Source organism: Rissa tridactyla, chromosome W, assembly GCF_028500815.1.
Source record: "Rissa tridactyla isolate bRisTri1 chromosome W, bRisTri1.patW.cur.20221130, whole genome shotgun sequence".
Taxonomy (NCBI): Eukaryota; Metazoa; Chordata; class Aves; order Charadriiformes; family Laridae; genus Rissa; species Rissa tridactyla.
In genome coordinates this window covers 26,943,690-26,968,842 of record NC_071496.1, presented here as the reverse complement: position 1 = coordinate 26,968,842, position 25,153 = coordinate 26,943,690, and the positions used below count along the sequence as shown (strand labels likewise).

At 42.9% G+C, this 25,153-nt stretch overlaps 1 protein-coding gene across 1 annotated transcript in view; it reads right to left on the bottom strand.

The window, feature by feature from the left end:
• The window catches only part of LOC128902090 (mitogen-activated protein kinase kinase kinase 1-like), a 74,389-nt gene that overhangs the window by 16,652 nt on the left and 32,584 nt on the right, over positions 1-25,153 (bottom strand). The window contains exons 2-10 of the mRNA XM_054184444.1: positions 22,866-23,016; positions 20,162-20,365; positions 19,336-19,536; positions 18,274-18,390; positions 17,583-17,731; positions 7,799-7,920; positions 6,997-7,078; positions 6,701-6,881; positions 21-311 (exon numbers count right to left, since the gene is read on the bottom strand). Coding sequence (XP_054040419.1) covers positions 21-311; positions 6,701-6,881; positions 6,997-7,078; positions 7,799-7,920; positions 17,583-17,731; positions 18,274-18,390; positions 19,336-19,536; positions 20,162-20,365; positions 22,866-23,016 — 1,498 coding nt within the window. The remainder of the gene's footprint in view (positions 1-20; positions 312-6,700; positions 6,882-6,996; positions 7,079-7,798; positions 7,921-17,582; positions 17,732-18,273; positions 18,391-19,335; positions 19,537-20,161; positions 20,366-22,865; positions 23,017-25,153) is intronic.

Here is a 25,153-nt window from a genome sequence, read left to right as displayed (position 1 = left end):
ATGAGTAAACAGCTACTTACTAAAGCAGCAACATACACTTTGTAGACAGGGTCGGCACAGACCATGGACAGCACACTGCAGCAGGATTCTACCACCACATCTTCTGAGATACTGGTCCGAGATAATCCACTAACTGCTCCCAAATCTCCAGCACTTGTGTTGTTTCCATTGCTACTTCCAGAATTTCCAGTGCTTTTACCATTAGCCATTAATAGAGCACCACTAACATCATGGGAAAGACGTCTAAGTGCCATCTCTCGTATATTCCAGTTTTGAGAAAACAAGCAGCCAATTAACTCAATTCCAAATACCTGCCAAGGAAAAAGCAACATTACAGGAGTCAAATTGAATAATACTGCAACTTAAGTACTTAAGAGCAATCAAAAAGAGCAAAATATTTCTGGTGAAAGATACCTTAAGAAACCTGACAGCAAAAATGTGACAGAAGGTAGCGTCTTAAAAAAGATTCTGTGATATCATTTGTTGAGAGATATTAGTTGTTTAGCTTAAATAAGTAAGTTTCAATTAGAATAAATTACTTAAGGTTATAATATGGTGTGATTTATGCTGCTTGCCTAGTTTACTTATTTAGCATGAGTAGCTAGATTTGCTGAAGCCTTAGGCCACAGTAGAGTTAATTTTCTTAGTAATTAGAGTTAATTTTCATAGTAATTTTCCTAGCAGCTGGTACAGTGCTGTGTTTAGTCTTTTGGTATGAGAAAAATGTTGATAACACACTGATGTTTTGGTTGTGTCTGAGTAGTGTTTTTCCTAAGTCTGGAACTTTTCAGTTTCCCATGTTCTGCCAGCAAGCACAGGTGCACAAGCAGCATAAACCAGAAAATAAGGAGGCTACAACCCTCAGCAGAGACTGAAAATCAACAAGATAAGAGCAGTCAACAGCCTGCCCACCTGGACGCAGAGAAAGAATCCAATAAGGTGGTAGAAGACCCCAGACCAGGAATTACCATTGGACTAAAAGATGCATGAAGAGCATATGAGAGGCAGGTGTATAGATCGCAAGGGTATAATTGGATTTCTTTGTTCAAGGTCCCTCTCCAGAGGTACCCAGCCCAGGCTGACCCTGCTGCTGTACCTTAAAGTTAAACTATTTATTTTTATAAAATATGACACCTGAGACTCTGCTGCAGGAAACCTAGGGTCAAGCCTGAAGGAGGAAGCATGCCCGAGAGAGAGAGAGTGTGTGTGTGGAGTTGAAAGGGGCACCTATCAGCTCACTGGAGTCACCCGCTACAAAGGAACTCTGGTCCTAGCAGTTAAAGACTCAGGTAGCGCGTATGCGACTCCTTGAATGGTGTGTGAATGCTCGGGCAGTGGTTTCTCCTTCAACATCATTTATGATGATAGCTTATCTTGCAGGGGGAAAAGGGTTCTAGGACAAGAGTTATCAGGGCTCACTGAGAGGGCTTTAAACTAGATTTGAAGGGGGGTGGGGATGGTATTGGGCTTGCTAGAGAGGTGCCTGGGTATAGTAGCTCAGCACTTGCGGGGGAGCATGCTAGTAATTTTGAGAACCAGAAGGCCTACCACCCCTCAAGGGTGAAAACTACACACACAGCTCCCTCTCTGAAATGCTTATACACCAATGTATGCAGCATGGGGAATAAGCAGGAAGAGCTGGAGATCTGTGTGTGGTCGTAGGGCCATGATCTCATTGCAATTACTGAGATGTGGTGGGACAACTCGCATGACTGGAATGCTGTCATGGATGGCTATGTCCTTTTCAGGAAAGACAGGCCAGCAAGGCAAGGTGGTGGAGTTGCTCTTTATGTGAGAGAGCAACTGGAATGTATTGAGCTCTCCCTGGGGGGGGATGAAGAGAGGGTCGAGAGCTTGTGGGTAAGGATTAAGGGGCAGGCAAATATGAGGGACACTTTGTGGGTGTTTATTACAGGCCACCTGATCAGGATGGGGAAGCTGATGAGGCCTTGTACAGACAGCTGAAGGTAGCCTCACAATCACAGGCCTTGGTTCTCATGGGGGACTGCAATCACCCTGATACCTGCTGGGAAGACCACACAGCCAGGCACGCACAATCCAGGAGGTTCCTCCAGTGTATTGATGATAACTTTTTGACACAGGTGGTACAGGAGCCAACAGGGAGAGGTGTACTACTGGACCTGGTACTGACAAACACAGAGGGACTGGTGGAGGACATTAAGGTTGGGGCAGCCTTGGCTGTAGTGATCATGAGAAGATACAGAGTTCAGGATCGTGAGTGGTATTCACAAAACAACAAAAAGTAAAATCGCAACCTTAGATTTCAGGAGGGCTAACTTTGACCTCTTCAAGAAACTGCTTGGAGAGATCCCGTGGCCTAGGGCTCTGGAAGGCAAAGGGGCTCAAGAGAGCTGGTTGGTATTCAAAGACCACTTTCTCCAAGCTCAGGATTGGTGCATCCCTAAGAGCATGAAATCGGCCAAGGGATGCAGGAGACCTGCATGGTTGAGCAGGGAGCTTCTGAAAAAGCTCAAGTGGAAGAAGGAAGTTTACAGCACGTGGAAGAAGGGACTGACCCCTTGGGAAGATTACAAGAATGCTGCCAGAGCGTGCAGGGATGAAATGAGGAAAGCCAAGGCCTCCTTGGAGTTAAATCTGGCAAGGGATGTCAAGCTCAACAAGAAGGGCTTCTTCAAGTATATTGGAACCAAAAGGAAGACCAGAGGAGTTGTGGGCCTGCTGTTGAATGAGACAGGAGCCATGGTGACGAAGGATGCGGAGAAGGCAGAGTTACTGAATGCCCTCTTTGCTTTGGTATTTACTTCTCAGGCCAGCCCTCAGGAGTCCCAGACTTTGGAGAAAGTAACAGGGAAAGAGGAAGACTTCCCCTTGGTTGAGGAGGATCGAGTGAGGGATCAGTTAGGTCAATTAGATATCCACAAGTCCATGGGTTCTGATGGGATGCACCCGAGAGTGCTGAGGGAGCTGGCGGAAGTCATTGCTGGGCCGCTCTCCATCATCTTTGAAAGGTCCTGGAGAACAGGAGAGGTGCCTGAGGACTGGAGGAAAGCCAACGTCACTCCAGTCTTCAAAAAAGGGCAAGAAGGAGGAGCCGGGGAACTACAGGCCGGTCAGCCTCATCTCCATCCCTGGAAAGATGATGGAACAGCTCATTCTGGGCATCATCTCAAGGCATGTGGAGGAAAAGAAAGCTATCAGAAGTACTCAACATGGATTCACCAAGGGGAAATCATGTCTGACTAATCTGATAGCCTTCCATGATGGCATGACTGGATGGATAGATGAGGGGAGGGCAGTGGACGTTGTCTACCTTGACTTCAGCAAGGTGTTTGACACGGTCTCCCACAGCATCCTCATAGGGAAGCTTAGGAAGTGTGGGTTAGATGGATGGACAGTGGGATGGATAGAAAAATGGTTGAAAGACAGAGCTCGGAGGGTCATAACTAGGGGCACAGAGTCTAGTTGGAGGTCAGTGACGAGTGGTGTCCCCCAGGGGTCAGTACTGGGTCCAGTCCTGTTCAATACCTGGATGAAGGGATAGAGTGCACCCTCAGCAAGTTTGCTGATGACACAAAGCTGGGAGGGGTGGTTGGCACACCAGAAGGCTGTGCTGCCATCGAGAGAGACCTAGACGGAATTTAAGGAATTACGGAATTTTTTTTCAGAGTTGGAAGGGACCTCTAGAGATCATCTAGTCCAACTCCCCTGCTAAAGCAGGATTGCCTAGAGCACATTACTCAGGACTGCATCCAGGCGAGTCTTGAAAGTCTCCAGAGAAGGGGACTCCACAACCTCCCTGGGCAGCCTGTTCCAGTGCTCTGTCACCCTCACCGTAAAGAAGTTTTTTCTCATGTCTGATCGGAACTTCCTATGTTCCAGCTTGTGCCCATTACCCCTCGTCCTGTTACTGGGAACCACTGAAAAGAGTCTGGCTCCATCCTCCTTAAACCCCCCCTTTAGATACTTGTAAATATTAATAAGGTCTCCCCTCAGCCTTCTCTCCTCCAGGCTAAAGAGTCCCAGCTCTCTCAGCCTTTCCTCATAAGGGAGGTGCTCCAGTCCCTCAATCATCTTTGTTGCCCTGCGCTGGACTCTCTCCAGTAGTTCCCTGTCTCTCTTGAACTGGGGAGCCCAGAACTGGACACAGTATTCCAGGTGCGGCCTCACCAGTGCAGAGTAGAGGGGGAGAATGACCTCCCTCGACCTACTGGCCACGCTCTTCCCTATGCAGCCCAGAATTCCGTTGGCCTTCTTGGCGACAAGGGCACATTGCTTGCTCATGGATAATTTACTGTCTACCAAGACCCCCAGATCCTTTTCTTCAGAGCTGCTTTCCAGCAGGTCCACCCCTAACCTATACTGGTGCCTGACATTCTTCCTCCCCAGGCGCAGGACCCTACACTTGTCCTTGTTGAACCTCATTAGGTTCTTCTCTGCCCAGCTCTCCAGCCTGTCTAGGTCACGCTGGATGTCAGCATGGCCCTCTGGGGTGTCAGCCACCCCACCCAGTTTGGTATCATCAGCGAACTTGCTGAGCATACGCTCTGTCCCCTCGTCCAGGTCGTTGATGAATATGTTAAACAATACTGGTCCAAGTATTGACCCCTGGGGGACACCACTGGTTACAGGCCTCCAACTGCTCCGTTAATCACAACCCTGAGTCCTGTCACACAGCCAACTCCCAATCCACCTCACTGTCCCCTCATCTAGTCCACACTTCCTCAGTTTCCTAAGGAGGATGTTATGAGAGAGACAGTGTCAAAAGCCTTGCTGAAGTCAAGGTAGATGACATCTGCTGCTCTGCCCTCATCCAGCCAACCAGTTATAACATCATAGAAGGCTATGAGATTGGTCAAGCATGATTTACCCTTGGTAAATCCATGTTGACCACTTCCAATATCTTCCTGCTCTTGAACGTGCTTGGATATGGCATCCAGAACGAGTCGCTCCATTACCTTCCCAGGGACGGAGGTGAGACTAACTGGTCTGTAGTTCCCTGGGTCCTCCTTCTTGCCCTTTTTGAAGACTGGAGTGACATTGGCCTTCCTCCAGTCCTCAGGCACCTCTCCTGTTCTCCATGACCTTTCAAAGATGATGGAGAGTGGCCAAGCAATAACATCTGCCAGCTCTCTCAGCACTCGCAGGTACATCTCGTCAGGACCCATGGACTTATGGATGTCCAGTTTAGCCAAGTGGTCTCTAACCTGATCTTCCTCTACTGGGGAAAACTCTTCCTCTCTCCAGACCTTCCCCCTTGCCTCCAGGGCCTGGGATTCATGAGGGACAGCTTTAGCAGTGAAGACTGAAGCAAAGAAGGCATTCAGTAGCTCTGCCTTCTCTACGTCTTCCACCACTAGGGCGCCCATCTCATTCGTTAGTGGGCCTACGTTTTCCCTAGTCTTCCTTTTTTCTATTGATATACTGAAATAACCTCTTCTTGTTATCTTTAACCGTGGTGGCCAAGATGAGTTCTGCTTGAGCTTTGGCCCTTCTAATTTTCACCCTGTGTAGCTTCACTACATCTTGGTATTTTTCATAAGTAGCCAACCCCCTTTTCCAAAGATCATAAACTTTCCTTTTTTTCCTGAGGTCCAGCCAAAGCTCTCTATTTAGCCAGGCTGGTCTACTTCCCTGTCTGATTGTTTTTTGGGACTTGGGGATGGCCTTCTCCTGAGCTTTAAAGAGTTACTCCTTTGAAGTAAGACTAGCCTTCCTGGGCACCTTTGCCCTTCAGGACTGTCCCCCAAGGGACACTCTCAACCATGCTCCTAAGCAGGCCAAAGTTCGCCCTTCGGAAATCTAAGGTGGCAGTTCTGCTGGCTCCTTGCCTTGCTTCACCAAGAATCAAAAATCCCATCATTTCATGATCACTCTGCCCAAGATGACCTCCAATCTTTACATCCCCTACAAGACCTTCTCTGTTAACAAGCAGCAGGTCCAGTAGAAACCAGGGAAAACTGGTTTAAAGACAGAGCTCAGAGGGTCGTGATTAGGGGCACAGAGTCTAGTTGGAGGTCAGTGAAAAGTGGTGTTCCCCAGGGGTCAGTACTGGGTCCAGTCCTGGGTTGGACTAGATGATCTCCAGAGGTCCCTTCCAACCCTATCATTCTGTGATTCTGTGATTTCTAAGTCATCAGTTCTCCAAAAACTCTGTTAAGAGAAGTGGGGGAATGACTGTATGGATGGTTTCATTCACTCGGAATTTTAATTATTCAGTATGGAGTTTGTGTCTAGACATTGATATTAACAACCCTGAAACCAAGGTCCAGCCACACCAGACACAAGTTACAGCAGATATATAGGCAATACCAGGTCTCCCACTCTTCCTATAAGCATGTGATCCCTGCTCAGTTGAACCCACCTCTAGACTGTAGAGGTTATTTAGGTCATTTGGCTCCTGCAACCCAAGTTGGGTAACAGTAAGTGCCAACTTCGTATTTATGTGACACTTCTACAACCAGAACTGGAATTAAGAATGCTACATTTTATTTCATGGACCTTTAACACGAGGCCTGAGATGAAGTCCCAACCTGAAAACCCCAGTGAAAACAAGACTGGAAAACCTTTTCTTCTGATGCAAGTCAAATATAATTCTTTCCAATAATAATCAACCATTCAGAATAAATTTTTGAATTGTTGATTTGACAAATCTAGCAAAATAGTTAAAAAAAATAAACCCGTTTTTGCATTGGAAGCTTCTTTTACAAAATAAAATTACCTGAATCCATGGCTCAGCTAAATTTTTGTAGGCAGAAGGGATCTGCTGGACCCCATAATGAGTAAGGTTAAAATTGCCATCTTGGGTTCTTCTCTGTGATCCAGCTGTAGATTGCTGCTGAATTTGTTCATGAACCACATGGAGAACAGAAGAACAATCCACAGGGCTTGGCAATTCATGACTACAGATTAACAACAAATAACATGCATTATCAAATGAAACATTTACTGAAGTAAATACTTTATAGCATATTTAGGAACATCAACTAAGGATCCAGAAAAAGACTGAATCCTTACCTATAGAAATCATGAGATCTCCATTTAGATCTACAAAGGGGACATATAAGTGGCTCTCTGTTTCTTCTGCATTCTTCTGCCCCTGGAACACAGCAACAGGATATACATATTTCAGTTTTACAGTGCATAAAACCAGAAGATGGCATTATTATTTTTAAGTTTTACTGAAGAATGTCAGTTTCAGGATAAACACTTCTGAACTGAACCATGTGCAGAAGTCTGATAAACATTTTTGCGTGCAGAAACACTGCAGCTTAGCACTACAATTAATATTAAAAGTTATGAATTGAAATGCAGGTCTTTTTGTGCCTCAAACATAAGCAATACTTTTTCAAAATTATTAAAACATGGAAGATGGAATTTTATTTGTTAAAGCAAACTATTTATATACTTTATTTAGTGCGGTATATAAAAACATACTCCATAATTCGCTATATAATCTTAGTAGATGACTTTCATGCATTCTAATGACAAGTCAGAGGGGTAAAAGTCTGTTCCTAACCTTGCTCTAATTGGACATGATATTCTCACTCAGGTAAGAGGCTCAAACCTCTAGCCCTGCAGTTAACTTCTCTCAAAGCATTCACAAATTAAGTTGTAATTTGATAACTGACAAATAAGGCATATCAATAATACCTGAATGATACCAAACTCTCAAAGAGCTACAGTCATCACTTAAAAGCAGGTTTCTGTTTAACTTTTAAAACAAAACAAAAAACCCTACAACACACGCACACAAAGTTATAATACTTTTGTATATGCAGAGTCACCAGAACTTAATGAGACAAAAATGACAACATACATATTGACATGCAGTGGTGGTGTAATTTGTTCCTGCAGCCATCTTCACACACAGTTAGGCTCTCTTCATCCAGCATGCCTAACAAACAAATGGGGCACATCTGTTCTTCTTCATCCTTCATACTATAAAAATAAATATTTGTGACTGTAAAAATGGCATATCAGAACTCAGAACAGGCTTTAACAGTGAAAAAGATTAGCTTCCAGTTTGGAACAATCACTTCCAAATAACTATATGCTATTCATGAATCATTCTCCTAAACCTTGGTCTAAATAAGTGAGCAACCACATTTTTAGAAGCACTGAGTACAGACAACACTGTTGAAATGATAGGGAATGTCACAAAATGCATGAAATCTTTTCAAACTAGATCACATACCAATTAGAGATTGAAAGGCCCAGCCTTAGGCACTCCCCCCCCTTCCCCCCCCGGTTTCTTTAAATAAACCAATCTTTGCTTTTTTACTTATCCTTTGGTTTTAAAAAGCTAATAAATTTTTAGTTTTTGAGAAGTACATACATTTTTTTCCACACTCCTTTCAGAGTATTAACTCACAAGATAGTATTTACAGTTTTCTGTAGTGGGCTAAAGGCTATTTGATAAAATCATAGAACTGTCTAGGTTGGAAGGGACCTTTCAGATCATCGAGTCCATCCATCAACCTAACTCTGACAAAAACCGTCACTAAACTATATCTCTAAGCACTATGTCTACCCGTCTTTTAAATACCTCCAGGGATGGTGATTCCACCACTTCCCTGGGCAGCCTGTTCCAATGTTTAATAACCCTTTTGGTGAAGAAAATTTTCCTAATATCTAATCTAAATCTCCCCTGGCACAACTTGAGGCCATTTCCTCTTGTCCTATCGCCTGTTACTTGGGACAAGAGACTGACTCCCACCTCTCTACTACCTCCCTTTCAGGTAGTTGTAGAGAGCGATAAGATCTCCCCTCAGCCTCCTTTTCTCCAGGCTAAACAACCCCAGTTCCCTCAACTGCTCCTCATTAGACTTATTCTCCAGACCCCTCACCAGCTTCATTGCCCTTCTCTGGACATGCTCCAGAATCTCAATGTCTTTCTTGTAGTGAGGGGCCCAAAACTGGACACGGTACTCAAGGTAGGGCCTCACCAGGGGGACGATCACTTCCCTAGTCCTACTCACCACACTGTTCCCGATACAGGCCAGGATGCTGTTGGCCGCCTTGGGCACCTGGGCACACTGCTGGCTCATATTCAGCCAGCAGTCGACCAACACCCCCAGGTCCTTTTCTGCCAGGCAGCTCTCCAGCCACTCTTCCCCAAGCCTGTAGTGCTGTATGGGGTTGTTGTGACCCAAGTGTAGGACCTGGCAACTTGGCTTTGTTGAACCTCATACCATGGGCCTTGGCCCATCAATCCAGTCTGTCCAGGTCCCTCTGCAACACTTTTGTACCCTCAGGCAGGTCAACACTCCCACCTAACTTGGTGTCGTCCGCAAAGTTACTGAGGGCGCACTCAATCCCTTCATCCAGGTCATTGATAAAGATGTTAAACAGAACTGGTCCCAATACCAAGCCCTGGGGAACACCACTTGTGACCGGCCAACTGGATTTAACTCCATTCACCAATGGAACACATGTAAAACACGTAAAACTCAAAAAATTAACAGAAGGTAACAGGCACTCAAGAATTTTCTGACACTGAGAAACAGATGTAATAGATTCACATGAACACTAATATATCTACCTATCACATGTAGATTTTAAGTGTGCAAAACTCTTACTATTCATAGTAAAAATTTAAGTTATAGTTGGTGTGTGTCTAAAAGTTTGCAGGAACTCTGTATTTCTTCAGCAACAGTATATTTTTAAAATAATTTGTGTATACATTGTTCCTACACACATATATTCACTTTTATTTTCTTGCAAATGGTTGATGCTAATTTTCCTTGTCCTCGAGAAATCCACAAAAATAAGTTTACAGTGAAAAGTGTTTCATGGCATATATAGACACAAGTATTAATTTAAAACTTATTTTTGAAGAATCAGTAGGAAAACAAAAATAACTGAGTAAACTTATCTCTGATGCGCAGTGTTCTCCAATACTTATATCATGCAAGATTAGACTCTCACAGCATGACAACTTATCGCATTGAACCAATAATGCTGGGAACTAATCATCAGGTGTATTGGCAAACAACTAAAAAAATCTTTCATCCTGTCAAAAATGAGAACTAACATAGCAAAGTTCACAGTCCAATAAAGCCATTCCTATATAAAAAAAATTAATAAATTTTCCTATGTAAGGTATGTAATTAAAGGAACTGGCTTGCCAAATAAACCAGCCAGTTAAATACAAAATATACTCCGGAACTACTCATGTAATTTATTTACAATGACACAATTTGACAATTTGGAAAAATAATTAAGACTATGGGAAATTAAGGTCACAATCTGTACGTCAGAATTATAATCCTGTCTGAACATATTCATCTAACTATATACTTATCACAAAGTAACCTATCAAGGTACTCCTTAAGATTCACTTTACACAAAAGAAAGCTTCAGCTTTGGTTGCCTTCTGTGGTTTGATCTCTCTATACAATGTCTAGTTCATATGGTTTTTATATATCTCTATATATTTAATTAAGTTTGTTTACACAAACAATACATTTACCCAGAAATTTTTCAGTATATTGGCATAGGCATAAGCATTTCTCCAAAGCAGTACAAAGTTGTTTGGACAAGAAAAAAAAAAGCAGCCTGTTTCTTCATTTGTCAACATTTGCACAAGCACTGCATTTGAACAAATGCACACAAATTGTCCTGGTTTGGGGTGAAGCAGAGCCAACTTTCTGCTCAGTGGGAGAGGCTCTTGCTTACACTTGTTGCTGTGGCAATCAGGGTCAGCTTACTGGGTTGTTTACCCTGTGAAAGGGTTACACCTGTGGACAGGTGTCCTGGTTCCGGTGGGGATAGGGTTAACTTTTCCTGGTATTCCATGCCATGTGAGCCACGCCCACCCTGAGCTGCCGGGGGAGGGGGCAGGAAGTTGCTGCTTAAAAGCGGGCTGGGGCGGCCCGGGTCCGGCCGGCGAGCGGCGGGGGGAGCGGCGGTTCCGTAATCGCGTTTGTATATTCCCCTATCCGTGGTGTTGTTGTTGTTGTTGTTTGCCTGTTCCCTTTGCTGTTCTATTAAACTGCCTTTGTCTCAACCCAAGAGTCTTGCCTTTTCTTACGATTCTTCCTGTGTTTGGAAGGCACGAGCGAGCGGCACGTGGTTCTTTGTTGCTGTCTGAGGCTAAACCACGACAGTCCTTTTTGGCGCCCAACGTGGGGCTCGAAGGGTTGAGATAACGACAGAATCCAACTAGAACGTGGAAAAAACGGTTTTGGTTTTTTTTTTTTTTTGTATGCATTTATTTTATTAGGTAAGTAGTCACTGGTCATCATGTTGCTTGGTTTGTTCTCATGGCTGTGTTACATAAATTCCTATATGGCTTATGTACTCCCTGCGATGCTGTTTACCATGTCTGGAACAGGGATGAGGATTATCATTCTGCTGTCCTGTGCGATATCTGTTTATGATATGATAACATCACTGTTCAGGCGGCTATTTTGGGGTGTTTATGCGGTTTTGCTGTCCTGTCCGTACATTGGACACCGTCTCTCAGGATTTGTTAATAATTTCCCCAGCCCTTTTGCCTCCCTTTTCTCCTTCGGGTCAGGTATGACAGCTTTTGAGAATTTTGAATATCCTTGGGATACTCAAACTAGCGTGTTCGTAGTGCTATGTCTCCTGAATACGTTCCAGGTCTTGTTTTGGGTTAAGCGACTATTTAAGACTACCACCCGGAGATCTGCTCCGAGGCTGGATAGTCAGGGGTGGCATGGCATGTGGGAGAGCATGGGCAGGTACCTAGAGAACTACTCACCTCCAATGGTCTGGGACTTCACCCCTGAACAATTACAGGACCCTGATCAAGTGGTAGAATATTTGAAGGGAAAATGCTGTGGCTATTCTAGAGAGGCACAACTCACCGCGCTGTGCTGGGCCCTGGCCAGTGTCTACCAGGCACTGCTCAGAATTATGCAGCACCCTCAAGGGGAAGAGATGGAAACCAGACACTGCGGCTACTGCAACCCCCGTGGTAGCCACTGCCACTGAACCAGGGAACCAACCCATGCCAGTATCAGTTGCCCCCATACAGAAGAAGAAGTACACAAAGAAATCAGTTCGCTTAGTAAGAGATGATGATGAACCAGGGCCATCACGAGAGCAGGAGGAAGAGGCAGAACCAGAGATAATTACTCGATCCCTATCCTTGAGTGAGCTGCGGGATATGCGAAAGGATTTTAGCCGACTTTCAGGCGAGCACATTGTCACCTGGCTGCTCCGGTGCTGGGATAATGGGGCCAGTAGCCTGGAATTAGAGGGTAGGGAGGCCAGGCAGCTGGGATCCCTGTCTAGGGAAGGCGGCATTGACAAGGCAATTGGGAAAAAGACCCAAGCCCTCAGCCTCTGGAAACGACTCCTGTCAGGCGTGAGGGAGAGGTACCCCTTCAGTGAGGATGTTGTATGTCAGCCAAGCAAGTGGACTACCATGGAAAGAGGTATCCAGTACCTGAGAGAATTAGCCGTGCGGGAGATGATTTATTATGACTTGGACAATGCAGACTTACCCACAGACCCTGATGAGGTGCGATGCACAAGGCCCATGTGGCGGAAGTTTGTACGGAGCGCACCATCGTCATATGCCAACTCCCTGGCAGTAATGGAATGGAAAGGTGAAGAGGGACCAACGGTGGATGAGGTGGCTGGCCGGCTCCGGCAATATGAAGAAAGTCTCTCTTCCCCCCTTGTCTCAGCTGTGGAGAAACTGTCGCGGAAGGTCCAGCAACTTGAAGAGAATATGTCCTACTCCCCACCTGCACGGGCCAGCATCTCAGCTATTAGAAGCAGGCATTTCCCCACTCAAGAGAGAGAGTACAGAGGGTACACACCACGAGGCACCCTGTGGTTCTACCTGCGGGACCATGGAGAGGACATGAGGAAGTGGGACGGACAACCTACTTCGATCCTGCGGACACGGGTACAGGAGTTGCAAGGAAGGACAACCACAAAAGGGGATCCCTCCAGGAAAAGTGCCGCCCCAGTTTCCAGTGGGCCGTTCCCCAGACAAAGCAGAAGGCTTGATCTTGCTTCTGATCCTCTTGAAGGAACTTCCAAGTCATTTATGCAAGAAGTGAGTAATGGATACTATGACCAGTATTAGGGGGGCCCTGCCTCCGGCCAGGTGGAGGAAAGGGATAACCGGGTTTATTGGACGGTGTGGATTCGATGGCCTGGCACATCAGACCCACAGGAGTATAAGGCTCTAGTGGACACGGGTGCGCAGTGTACTTTAATACCATCAAGCTATAGAGGGGCAGAACCCATTTGTATTTCTGGGGTGACAGGGGGATCCCAAGAGTTGACTGTACTGGAGGCAGAAGTGAGCCTAACTGGGAATGAGTGGCAAAAGCATCCCATTGTGACTGGCCCAGAGGCTCCATGCATCCTTGGTATAGATTACCTCAGGAGAGGGTATTTTAAGGACCCAAAAGGGTACCGCTGGGCCTTTGGCATAGCTGCTTTGGAGACGGAGGAAGTTAAACAGTTGTCTACCTTGCCTGGTCTCTCGGAGGATTCTTCTGTTGTGGGGTTGTTGAGGGTCAAAGAACAACAGGTGCCGATTGCTACCACAACGGTGCATCGGCGGCAGTATCGCACTAACCGAGACTCTCTGATTCCCATCCATGAGCTGATTCGTCAACTAGAGGTTCAAGGAGTGATCAGCAAGACTCGCTCCCCCTTTAACAGTCCCATATGGCCGGTGCGAAAATCTAATGGAGAGTGGAGGCTAACTGTAGACTATCGTGGTCTGAATGAAGTCACGCCACCGCTGAGTGCTGCCGTGCCGGACATGCTAGAACTCCAGTACGAACTGGAGTCCAAGGCAGCCAAGTGGTATGCCACGATTGATATAGCGAATGCATTTTTCTCAATCCCTTTGGCAGCAGAGTGCAGGCCACAGTTTGCTTTCACTTGGAGGGGCATCCAATACACCTGGAATCGACTGCCCCAGGGGTGGAAACACAGTCCCACCATTTGCCATGGACTGATCCAGACTGCACTGGAACAGGGTAAAGCTCCAGAACATCTGCAGTACATTGATGACATCATTGTATGGGGAAACACAGCAGAAGAAGTTTTTGAGAAAGGGAGTAAAATAGTCCAAATCCTTCTGAACGCTGGTTTTGCTATAAAGCGAAGTAAGGTCAAGGGACCTGCGCAGGAGATCCAGTTTTTAGGAATAAAATGGCAAGATGGACGCCGTCAGATCCCAATGGATGTGATCAACAAAATAGCAGCTATGTCTCCACCAACTAGTAAAAAGGAAACACAGGCTTTCTTAGGCATTGTGGGTTTTTGGAGAATGCATATCCCAGATTACAGTCAAATTGTAAGCCCTCTGTATCAAGTAACCCGGAAGAAGAATGATTTTAAATGGGGTCCTGAGCAACGACAAGCTTTTGAACAAATCAAACAGGAAATAGTCCATGCAGTGGCCCTGGGGCCAGTCCGGGCAGGACAAGATGTTAAAAATGTGCTCTACACTGCAGCCGGGGAGAACAGCCCTACCTGGAGCCTCTGGCAGAAAGCACCAGGGGAGACTCGAGGTCGACCCCTAGGGTTTTGGAGTCGTGGATACAGAGGATCCGAAGCCCGCTACACTCCAACAGAAAAAGAGATATTGGCAGCATATGAAGGGGTTCGAGCTGCTTCGGAAGTGGTTGGTACAGAAGCACAGCTCCTCTTAGCACCTCGACTGCCGGTGCTGGGTTGGATGTTCAAAGAAAGGGTCCCCACCACACATCATGCAACCGATGCTACATGGAGTAAGTGGATTGCACTGATCACACAGCGAACTCGAATGGGAAACCCCAGTCGCCCGGGAATTCTGGAAGTGATCATGGACTGGCCAGAAGGCAAGGATTTCGGAATGTCACCAGAGGAGGAGGTGACGCGTGCAGAAGAGGCCCCACCATATAATAAACTGCCAGAAAATGAGAAGAAATATGCCCTGTTCACTGATGGGTCTTGCCGTATTGTGGGAAAACATCGAAAGTGGAAGGCTGCTGTGTGGAGTCCTACACGACGGGTTGCAGAAGCCAGTGAGGGACAGGGTGAATCGAGCCAGTTTGCAGAGGTGAAGGCTATTCAGCTGGCTTTGGACATTGCTGAGCGAGAAAAATGGCCAGTACTTTATCTCTACACTGACTCATGGATGGTGGCAAATGCTCTGTGGGGGTGGTTACAGCAGTGGAAGCAGGGCAACTGGCAGCGCAGAGGCAAACCCATCTGGGCTGCTGACCTATGGCAAGATATTACTGCCCGGATAGAGAATCTGGTTGTGAAAGTACGCCATGTAGATGCCCACGTACCAAAGAATCGGGCCACGGAGGAACATCAGAACAACCAGCAGGTGGATCGGGCCGCTAGGATTGAAGTGGCTCAGGTGGATCTGGACTGGCAACATAAGGGTGAACTATTCATAGCTCGGTGGGCCCATGACTCCTCAGGCCATCAAGGGAGAGATGCGACATATAGATGGGCTCGTGACCGAGGGGTGGACTTGACCATGGACACTATTGCACAGGTCATCCATGAATGTGAGACATGCGCTGCGATCAAACAAGCCAAGCGTTTGAAGCCTCTTTGGTATGGAGGGCGATGGCTGAAATACAAATATGGGGAGGCCTGGCAGATTGATTATATCACGCTGCCACAAACCCGTCAAGGCAAGCGCTATGTGCTCACAATGGTGGAAGCAACCACTGGATGGCTGGAAACATACCCTGTGCCCCATGCCACTGCCCGGAACACTATCCTGGGCCTTGAAAAGCAAGTCCTGTGGCGACATGGTACCCCAGAGAGAATTGAGTCGGACAATGGGACTCATTTCCGAAACAGCCTCATAGACACCTGGGCCAAAGAGCATGGTATCGAGTGGGTGTATCACATCCCCTATCACGCCCCAGCCTCTGGGAAGATAGAACGATACAATGGACTGTTAAAAACTACACTGAGAGCAATGGGTGGTGGGACTTTCAAACACTGGGATACGCATTTAGCAAAAGCTACCTGGCTAGTTAACACCAGGGGATCTAACAATCGGGCTGGCCCTGCCCAATCAAAACTTCCACGTACTGTAGAAGGGGATAAAGTCCCCGTAGTGCACATGAAGAATATGCTAGGGAAGACAGTCTGGGTTAGTCCTGCCTCAGGCAAAGGCAAACCCATCCGTGGGATTGCTTTTGCCCAAGGACCTGGGTGCACTTGGTGGGTGATGCGGAAGGATGGGGAAGTCCGATGTGTACCTCATGGAGATCTGATTTTGGGCGAGAATAGCCAATGAATCAGATTGTGTGCTGTTAATTGCTATCAGTTGTACTACAAGTAAGGCACAGGGGAAAGTGGTGGCAATTCATTGGAACCTGCTGGGCATGGCATAGATGGTATGGAATAAGGGGTGGATAATGTCCTGGTTCCGGTGGGGATAGGGTTAACTTTTCCTGGTATTCCATGCCATGTGAGCCACGCCCACCCTGAGCTGCCGGGGGAGGGGGCAGGAAGTTGCTGCTTAAAAGCGGGCTGGGGCGGCCCGGGTCCGGCCGGCGAGCGGCGAGCGGCGGGGGGAGCGGCGGTTCCGTAATCGCGTTTGTATATTCCCCTATCCGTGTTGTTGTTGTTGTTGTTGTTTGCCTGTTCCCTTTGCTGTTCTATTAAACTGCCTTTGTCTCAACCCAAGAGTCTTGCCTTTTCTTACGATTCTTCCTGTGTTTGGAAGGCACGAGCGAGCGACACGTGGTTCTTTGTTGCTGTCTGAGGCTAAACCACGACAACAGGTCAGGTGACCCAAACTGACCAATAGGGTATTCCATCCCATCTGCCATGCTCAGTATAAAAGCTGAGGGATCAAAGGGATCAGGTTAAGCTCTTCATCTTTGTCTTTTCTTCAATGACTGATATCTGAGGATCCCATCAGCTTATCTGCCTTTTGTTCCTGGTCAGTGTGTTCCAGTTCCCATTTGTTACCGAGTCCAGTCTAGAACTTTCACAGTGACATCTTCCTAGGAACTTGATCCAGTTTTGTATATATTTATTTATATTGTATCTATTTTGTTTCACTCCTTTAAAATATCCTTTTTTATTTTATTATTAATTTTTCATTAAAGTAGTTTAGTTTTTTCTAAACTCATAAATCTCTTTATCTCTCTTCTTCCTCTCCTTAGAGTGAAAGGTGGGGGAGAGCACCTGTCATCTTGTCATTGGCCAACCCAGCCCAAACCACAACAGTGGTTTCTTCAAAAAGCCTGTTTCTTCATTTGTCAACATTTTCACAAGCACTGCATTTGAACAAATGCACACAAATAAACAAGCTTCCACAGTTAATACATGCTTCAGTCTTGCAGATGATCACTTAACATTTCTTGATTTTGTCTCCCAAATTCAGAGAGTCAAAAAAATTCTTTTCACAATTATACTTAATGTTTTTCAAACAGAAATTATAAAGCAAGTATGCCCACTTGTTATGACTGTGACTAACGTATGCTTGACTCTTGATTTTTTGCAAATACAGAGACTTAACATGGCTTAAAATGAAAGCAGCTTTGAACAAAAAGAATGTAGGTGATTCTAAACCTCAAAAATTAGAAAAAACTACAGACTAAAGCTTTTAATTCCTTTAGAAAAATACTAACCTGTTTTCTGAACTAGATGTAGAAGTACTAGAGGATGACAGCGTATGAGAATTTGCCATGCGTGAGACAAACTTCTGGATGGTGTTACACGATGGAGCTTTGATCCTCGAGCTACGTCTACTGTGATATTTCTGGAACAAACTCTCAACCTAACATCAGAAAAAGATAGCAACAGTCATATTTATGCTATGAATCACTTGTATTTAAAAGGTAGTATTACTGAAGCTTAACTACTGCTATGAAAGATCTATTCACCTTCACAATAATGCATTAGCAGTAGGCAGCAGCAGGAATTTCAGAAATTTTACTAATAGATCACAAGAAATTTTACAACAAAATCCTATTTGCTTATTAAAAATAATAGCTTTAAGTATACACAGTTACTTCTGAAGATCCTTGTTCTGTTTACCTTTCAGATAATCAGTGAGAGATACAAATTTGAGTAGAAAATCCAAGATCTGAATCACTCACTAAACTATAGCTCTCTAATAATTCTTTTAGTTATGCCTTTTATTTGTAGATTTGTTTTTTCCTATTTGCAGAACTTTGAACCCAAATTCAAATACAATTAAAAACATATATTCTTCTTGCTTTGAAATGCAGCAGTTATCAGCATTTTTAAGATAATGCCCTAAAGATTTTACCTGGAGGGTACTTTAGATCTGCCATTAGTTTATTAGAAATCTATTACCTCGAAGTTCTTCAGTGTCTTTCTCCAGAGCATTGGGTCTGAGGGTTCAAGCTGGAAGACCCGCAACATAACAAACAGCAGATGAATACAAAACATCCCACGGCCACAGCTACAAGTCTGCAAAGAAAAGTATATGCTAGGAGCTCTACTGAATTGATAATTACATAGATCATTAAGTGCATCATGTAGACATATACTAGTGTAGCTCCCCCATGCTTTTTTTTTAAAAAAAAAAAAAAAAAGTAGTTAATGCAAGATATTTCATATATAGACATAAACATCTTCTTGTGCGACCTTACAGAAAATGTGAATCCCCAAAGCATTATTCAGGAATATCTATGGAAAAGTAGACAATTATAACACCAATTTTCTCTTAACTTCCCCCCCCTTTTTTATTTTTTAAAATCAGCTGAAGCTATTGCTACCCTTCATACTAGAAGGAATTTATGCATGTAATCATCAATTACCCATAATATGACAGCAATCAAACTTAAATGAGATGCTTCTGTTTACTCAAAAACCTAAAGCTCCCCAACTCAGGATCACAGCAGTACTATGCAAGTCTGAGAAGAACCTCACTATGGGTATTAATGAAATTATCACACCATTAAAAGGAATCGTGTCATGTGCTTATCGTTTATATATCCCATGAACAGAGGAAATATAACATTTCAGAGTGAAAAACTAGGAAAACAAAGTGGCCAAGTTATAGCCAAAAATACTTAAGATATTAATGAGGAGACACTTCTAGGAATGAGAAATATACAGAACATTAGTAATTACTTCCTAGAGGTGTTGGGTTTTGTTTGTTTTTCTGTTTGTTTTTGTTGGTTTTTTTTTTTTTAAGATAAACTCTAGATGAAACTAATACTTGCTACATATTTGAAAAAAATACAAGATGATCATTATATTACATAAGCACAGATTACATCTTTTAAACATTACTTTATAGAACCATTAGCAAGGCCTGGCGACTAACTTGATCTAATTTGGTTTTGTACAGTTTTCCAATATTAACTATAAATTAATAAAAGCTACAGACAATACAAAAGTGTTCTCTACCTGGGGCCCAACAAACACTCTGTATTTGTTATCAGGGCTGTCTCCTCCAATTAAGAAAGAATTGGGTCCTATCTGCTGCAGCAAGTACAGTCTGGCTCGCATAACTTTATTGACACGACGATTTGTTTCCTCAGGGCTGTATGGAGAGGAGCCATCTGGAGATGGGGCTCGTCGAGGTGGTGTTATTCGTCCACTCTGAAACTATATAAGTAGTTCCATCATGAGCATTTCCAGGATAATAGTAAGTTTAACTATTTCCCCCCCCTCAAATGAAATAGAAGACCTGAAGAAACTATAACCTGCTTAGACTATATGAATTTAAAATAATTAATTTTCTTCCATGCCCAGAACGCAAGGGCAGAAGAGAATTGGGGGGTGGGGGTGGTGTGTCTGAGTGGGGAGGGGCAGGGGGGTGCAGTCAACAATCCTATCCCCAAGGGAATATACCTTCCTGGAGAACTAACATGCAAAACTAAAACTAAGGGGCAAAAAACCAACTCCTGGCACCTCTTCGTGCAAATCAAGCTAAGAATATGCATGTCTTCACAACATAATACCTATATTTCTTAATTTGTTTCCTACAAAGAAAAACTGAAAGCAGGACTGAATTAAGAAGAAAACACACACTTAAGAGGAGAGAACAAAATTCCACACAGAAGTGTAACGCGAGATATGCTCTGCATATCTCACTTAAGTGATACCCTGTCATAACCCCTTTATATCAGCATCTTGCCTACCCAGGAAGGATTAGATACCAATTGCCTCTCTAAGCAAAAGATTGCAGTCTATAGCCAAATTAAAAATTACATCACAACTTGCAACTTACAGGCACTGGAGATATCCTTTTTCTTCTAACACCCGGTGATTCAGATTTAACTGTCCTAGAGAATGATGAAGAGCTACTAGGAGAAGGACTATGTCTTCCTTTCTGTTTAGGTGAAACAGCAGTGCTTTGTCCTTCAGCCCGAGGCTCTAGAGAAAGTTTGTTCATTTCCGATCCATCTCCTTTCCCAGGGAGAGGTTTCACCACCTTGCAGGAATTAAACCACATGTTAGAATTAAAAAATTAGTCATTTTACATTAAAGCAAAACAAATTCATCAAAACTTATTTTGCTAGCATTATAATTAAGCCATTATTTAGACATCCAAAGTTTGCATATTCCCCAGGTTCTAATATTAACATCTAACAGGGGCTATCTTATTAATCTATACACAACATAAAAGCAAGAACCTTTTTTCCTGTCCATTTGTGCCACTTCTTAGAGTTGTTCAGCAACTGATTTGATTCTCAAAGTGCTTCTGTAGCTGTCATTCACGGTATTTCAGAGGACAGCAATTCTCCCATTTGGATAGTAGGAGCCAAAATATTGTGTTTTTTTTCCCCTACAGGCATTGTCTGCTTATTTAAGAGCTATAACCTTGGATCTATCTGTTACATACAGTAAGTATCAGTTGATAAATACTGGGACCACTATTTCTACAGCACAATTTGAACACTTGCTGCAAAGCAAAATGACTTTAAACCTGGAGGCAATACAGCAAAATTAAGGTGTGCTGTGCCCTATAAGAACCACAGACAGCTTTTCTGCCTGCTACACAAGTAAAACAGCTACACTGCATCTGGTATCTGAGCTAACCACTGTGCACAGTGCTGCACTACCTGCACAGAGCACACTACGTGTGCTCAAGAAGAGTGAGCACATACACTTCTAATACAGTGCTTTGTTGCATAAACACTGAATTTTGACACTAAGATATGGAATATTTCAAGACAACTTTCAGTTGCCTGCCCCTCAGACCTATATAATGCATGAGAAGAGTAAGGCCCCATGGAATAGAATTAAAAGTGGTCACAGCAAGCAGAGTCAGTTTTAGTTCTACATTTCTCCATGTCTTAGAGTCTCAAATCAAAGCTGGAGGGAAGCTCCAAGTAACACTTCAGATTAATGGAGCAGACTTCTCCTAGAAAGGGTATGAGACATTCAGCCTCAGTGCCTGATGATTTGGGCTGCATCCACATGGTCAAATGCTATTTTAAACTGAAGCATTTAAGTCATCCAGCTGAAGCTGTTCCACTATCCAGAAATGCATTTCAGTTTCAGCAGGCTACAGGGAGAAGAGACAATGATGAGGTTGTAGCCTAGCAGTTAGGCACTGCCCAAGAGAGAAGACCTGTGTTTACAGCCTTGATCCAAGCACTGCTTGTTTTACTTTAAGAAGTCACCATATTGAATGTATACCTCTTGCAAACCTGAACTTTTCAGAAACCTTTGGTTTTGTTTTAAAATATACTGCTATCTGATTATGAAAGTGAACAGGATAAAGGAAAAGTATGAAAAGCAATGCAGGCTTTTTTTCTTCCTACTGATTACCACAATGCTTTTTATCTTTCCTGGAAAGTCAGAATGCAAATTCATGCGCCTATGGGCAAGTTACGGTTATCAGTTGCTAGTGCTCTAAAAAGTTTAAATGTAAAAAGGTACTAATTAAGAATCTGGAGCATCAAAAGTTGTATTAAAATAACTGGAAACCTCAAGGGAAGTGGGCTGAGCAGGGAACCATAATTTCAAGCTATGCAGTAACCAAGTTGCGTTTTAAAATTTTTTCAAGTAAGAACTGTTTTGTGTTATTCAAGGTATTGCTTTTTTGGTGCACTTTAAGTATTTTCAATGTTCTTATGACAGAAAGTTACCAACATAACCCTTATTTCTGTTCTAGAAAAGCTGCCTCCAAACACTTGTTTACTGCATCAGGTGATCTTAGCTTTAAGTTAGCACTCCCATCAAGCGTCACACAGGAATCATTGACCAATGCAACTACACTTATATGCAACTAATTGCTATTAACCAGCATTATACTGAATATGCTAGTGTTAGAATCATAACTGTGTTTAATAAGTTTCCAGTTTGATCTATCTGAAATTTCTTAAAATTACTTCTGAGCCACTTATACAAAAGCATTACTCAAAAAGGCTAATAGGAATACTCTGGCATCCAAATTTTAGCAGAGTTGAGACTTATGTGAAGAAGTTACTCAGATTTGATTTTTCTGGTTCTAGTAAGCTTGCGGTTTGTATATTCATCTAGCAAAAAAATTCCACACATGTTAAACATAGAAAACTTTAACATTTTCAAATTAAGGAAATGTGAAGTCATGAAATCCTAAAGAACAGAGGGAGTACAAAGCACTACACTGCAGTTTTGCACTCAAATGAAAGTTTTTATCGGATGAACGAGAGCCACTTTTGCTGTTGACATTAGAGGGCAATGTTGCCACAGCAGTATTTTATACTACACAATCAGCAGCATAGCAATATGCTTTTTTTTTAAAAAAGCTTAATAAATGCGTACACTTCAGAAAGTCAGACACAATTTCCTGTTAAACCTCTCATAAAAAAAATGAACGAGGGGATCACAATTAAGAGTCCACAAATTGTTAACGATAAAAAGGTTTCTAAAAGAAAGAAGTTTAAAGGATTTTTATTTGTAATAAATGTCACAGATATCGCCCTTACTTCTGTGCCACTTACCACAGGGCCTCTTCTGCTTCTTCTTTCCAGCCATTCATGCTTCCAGGCTGGCATACACATTGCTTTGAGTTTCTCCCTGATCATACGCTCTTCTGGGCGGTCGTCCATCTTCTGCAACCCCCTGAGGGTTTCTCTATTCTCCATATCATGACTACAGAAAAAAAAAAAAAAAAGCCATAGATAAAATTATTTTTAGTTAAGGTATAATAGTATATCATTCTTAAGCTTTGTGCCATCCTGTTCTCCCTCTCCTTACAAAATGCAGCTACTAAAACATTACTTCCAACTGACTGCAGCAAGCCTTTCAAGAGTTACAACTAATTTGCTAGTCTGCAGCATACCTGTTTTGAGGTGTATTTATTTAAAATGTGTGTATTGCTTGTAACACTGGACACTCAGTAAAGAGGAATGTCTTGGCAAATATTAAACCAATACAAAAATTACCCTGTATGTCATGTCATTCACCAAAAGTTTCAGAAGTGTTGTGATGGTTCATGCATGCATTGGCAATTCAAAGCTTGCAATATCTATTTAAAAACAATTTACAAAATGAATACAAATTAATGGTGAAAAGTTTCCATCTTCATAGGATGCACAAGCATGAAACTATGTATGTAGTGTCTCTTCCTACACATGAACTCTTCCTCAAAAAAAGAGGACTTTTAAACTAACACATAGTATGTTTAAACTAGAGACAGAAATAATCAAAGTAAGGCTAGTGTCCTTGAGAATTGCTTTCTGAGCGACTGATGACTCAAAAGCACTTCAAGTCAGCTATAATTATAGCAAAACTCACAGCAAGTTCGTATATGTAAAATGAAAGTATAATCCATCTGGACTTGTGCTTTTTTGACCTACAGCAAAGTAGTTGCCTGTGATTGCTGTCAACAACAAAGCAGCAAAAAAATACTGTCAGACACTGAAACAAATATGAACAGTCTGAGAGATTTCCTGATTCTGTTGTATTATCTGCTAAATCACCAAGAAAACTACATTCTTAAGCAGCAGTACACGATCCCCTTACATCTTCTTGAAGTTAGCCATCTTTAAAAATAAGCAAGCTTGATTAAGCCAAATCTCAGAATAAAATTTTGTTGCAACAATAAAAGCACAGCTTGAAGTGGAAGATAAGGCTATATAATAATTTAGTTACAATGAGAAGCAATTGCATATTTACATCTGCTGCTTTCATGCATGCAGTCTTTGACTTCTAAAACTTTTAACTATACAGTTAAAACTACATTTATGTACTGTATGATAACCTACAACATATTCCCTACAACATTCACTACAATAAGTTAAATATTTAATAAGTTTAATATTACATTAATATTTAGTTTAATAGTTTAGTTTAATATATTAATATTTACTATCTTAAATAAGTTAAATAAGATAATAAGATAATAGTAAGTTAAAATTACAGTGCCTATCAGCAATGTATTACTAAAGTTCATTTATCACAAATCCCTACTTAGAAAAATGAGAAGTTTTCACTGGTCAGTAGTCATCATGTTATTTTTTTTCTCTCATTGTAGACACAAAGGAAATAAAGTATTCAGACAGGAAATAACTCTTCCTGTTCAGTGCTGAAATGTAATAAGCAGATGGATATTGTAAACAAAATTCATTTTCTTTCAAGCAACATCTAAACCTACTGTTAATAATGAAATTTAGACACTTGAAACTGTCTAGCAATTAAAGACTTAAATATTTATAAATAGAAAAACAATCCATCTAAGAATTAATGGTTTTTCAGAGGTTAAGCATTAATGCTTGCTTAACTTAACTTAAAACTAATGCAAATGACAAGTTATTTTTGTCCCAACACTGCATTTCATACTATTGCTTTCTAGAAAGGGACAAAACCTAGTGATTCTTCATGAAAAACAAAGACATTACAGCAGCAGGTAGAGTCCAAATGGAAAATGTGCCTAAAAGCTTAAAGGGGGGGGGGGGGGGGGGGGGAGGGGAAACCCCTATTGTCTAAAAAGGACTGATTTAGAGTTTTTCCTCAGACAAAAAAAATAATTTAAAAGACAAAAGTCTTTGTCTGCATAAGAACAGTACAGCTCTAAAGTAATATAGGTGCAAGTTCTCTTCTCCCAGGTGAATAATGACAGGACCAGAGGAAATGGTCTGAAGTTGCAGCAGGGGAGGTTTAGGTTAGATATTAGGAGGAATTACTTTACTGAAAGAGTGGTCAGGCACTGGAACAGCCTGCCCAGGGAGGTGGTTGAGTCACCATCCCTAGAGGTATTTAAGAAACGTCTAGATTTGGCACTTCAGGG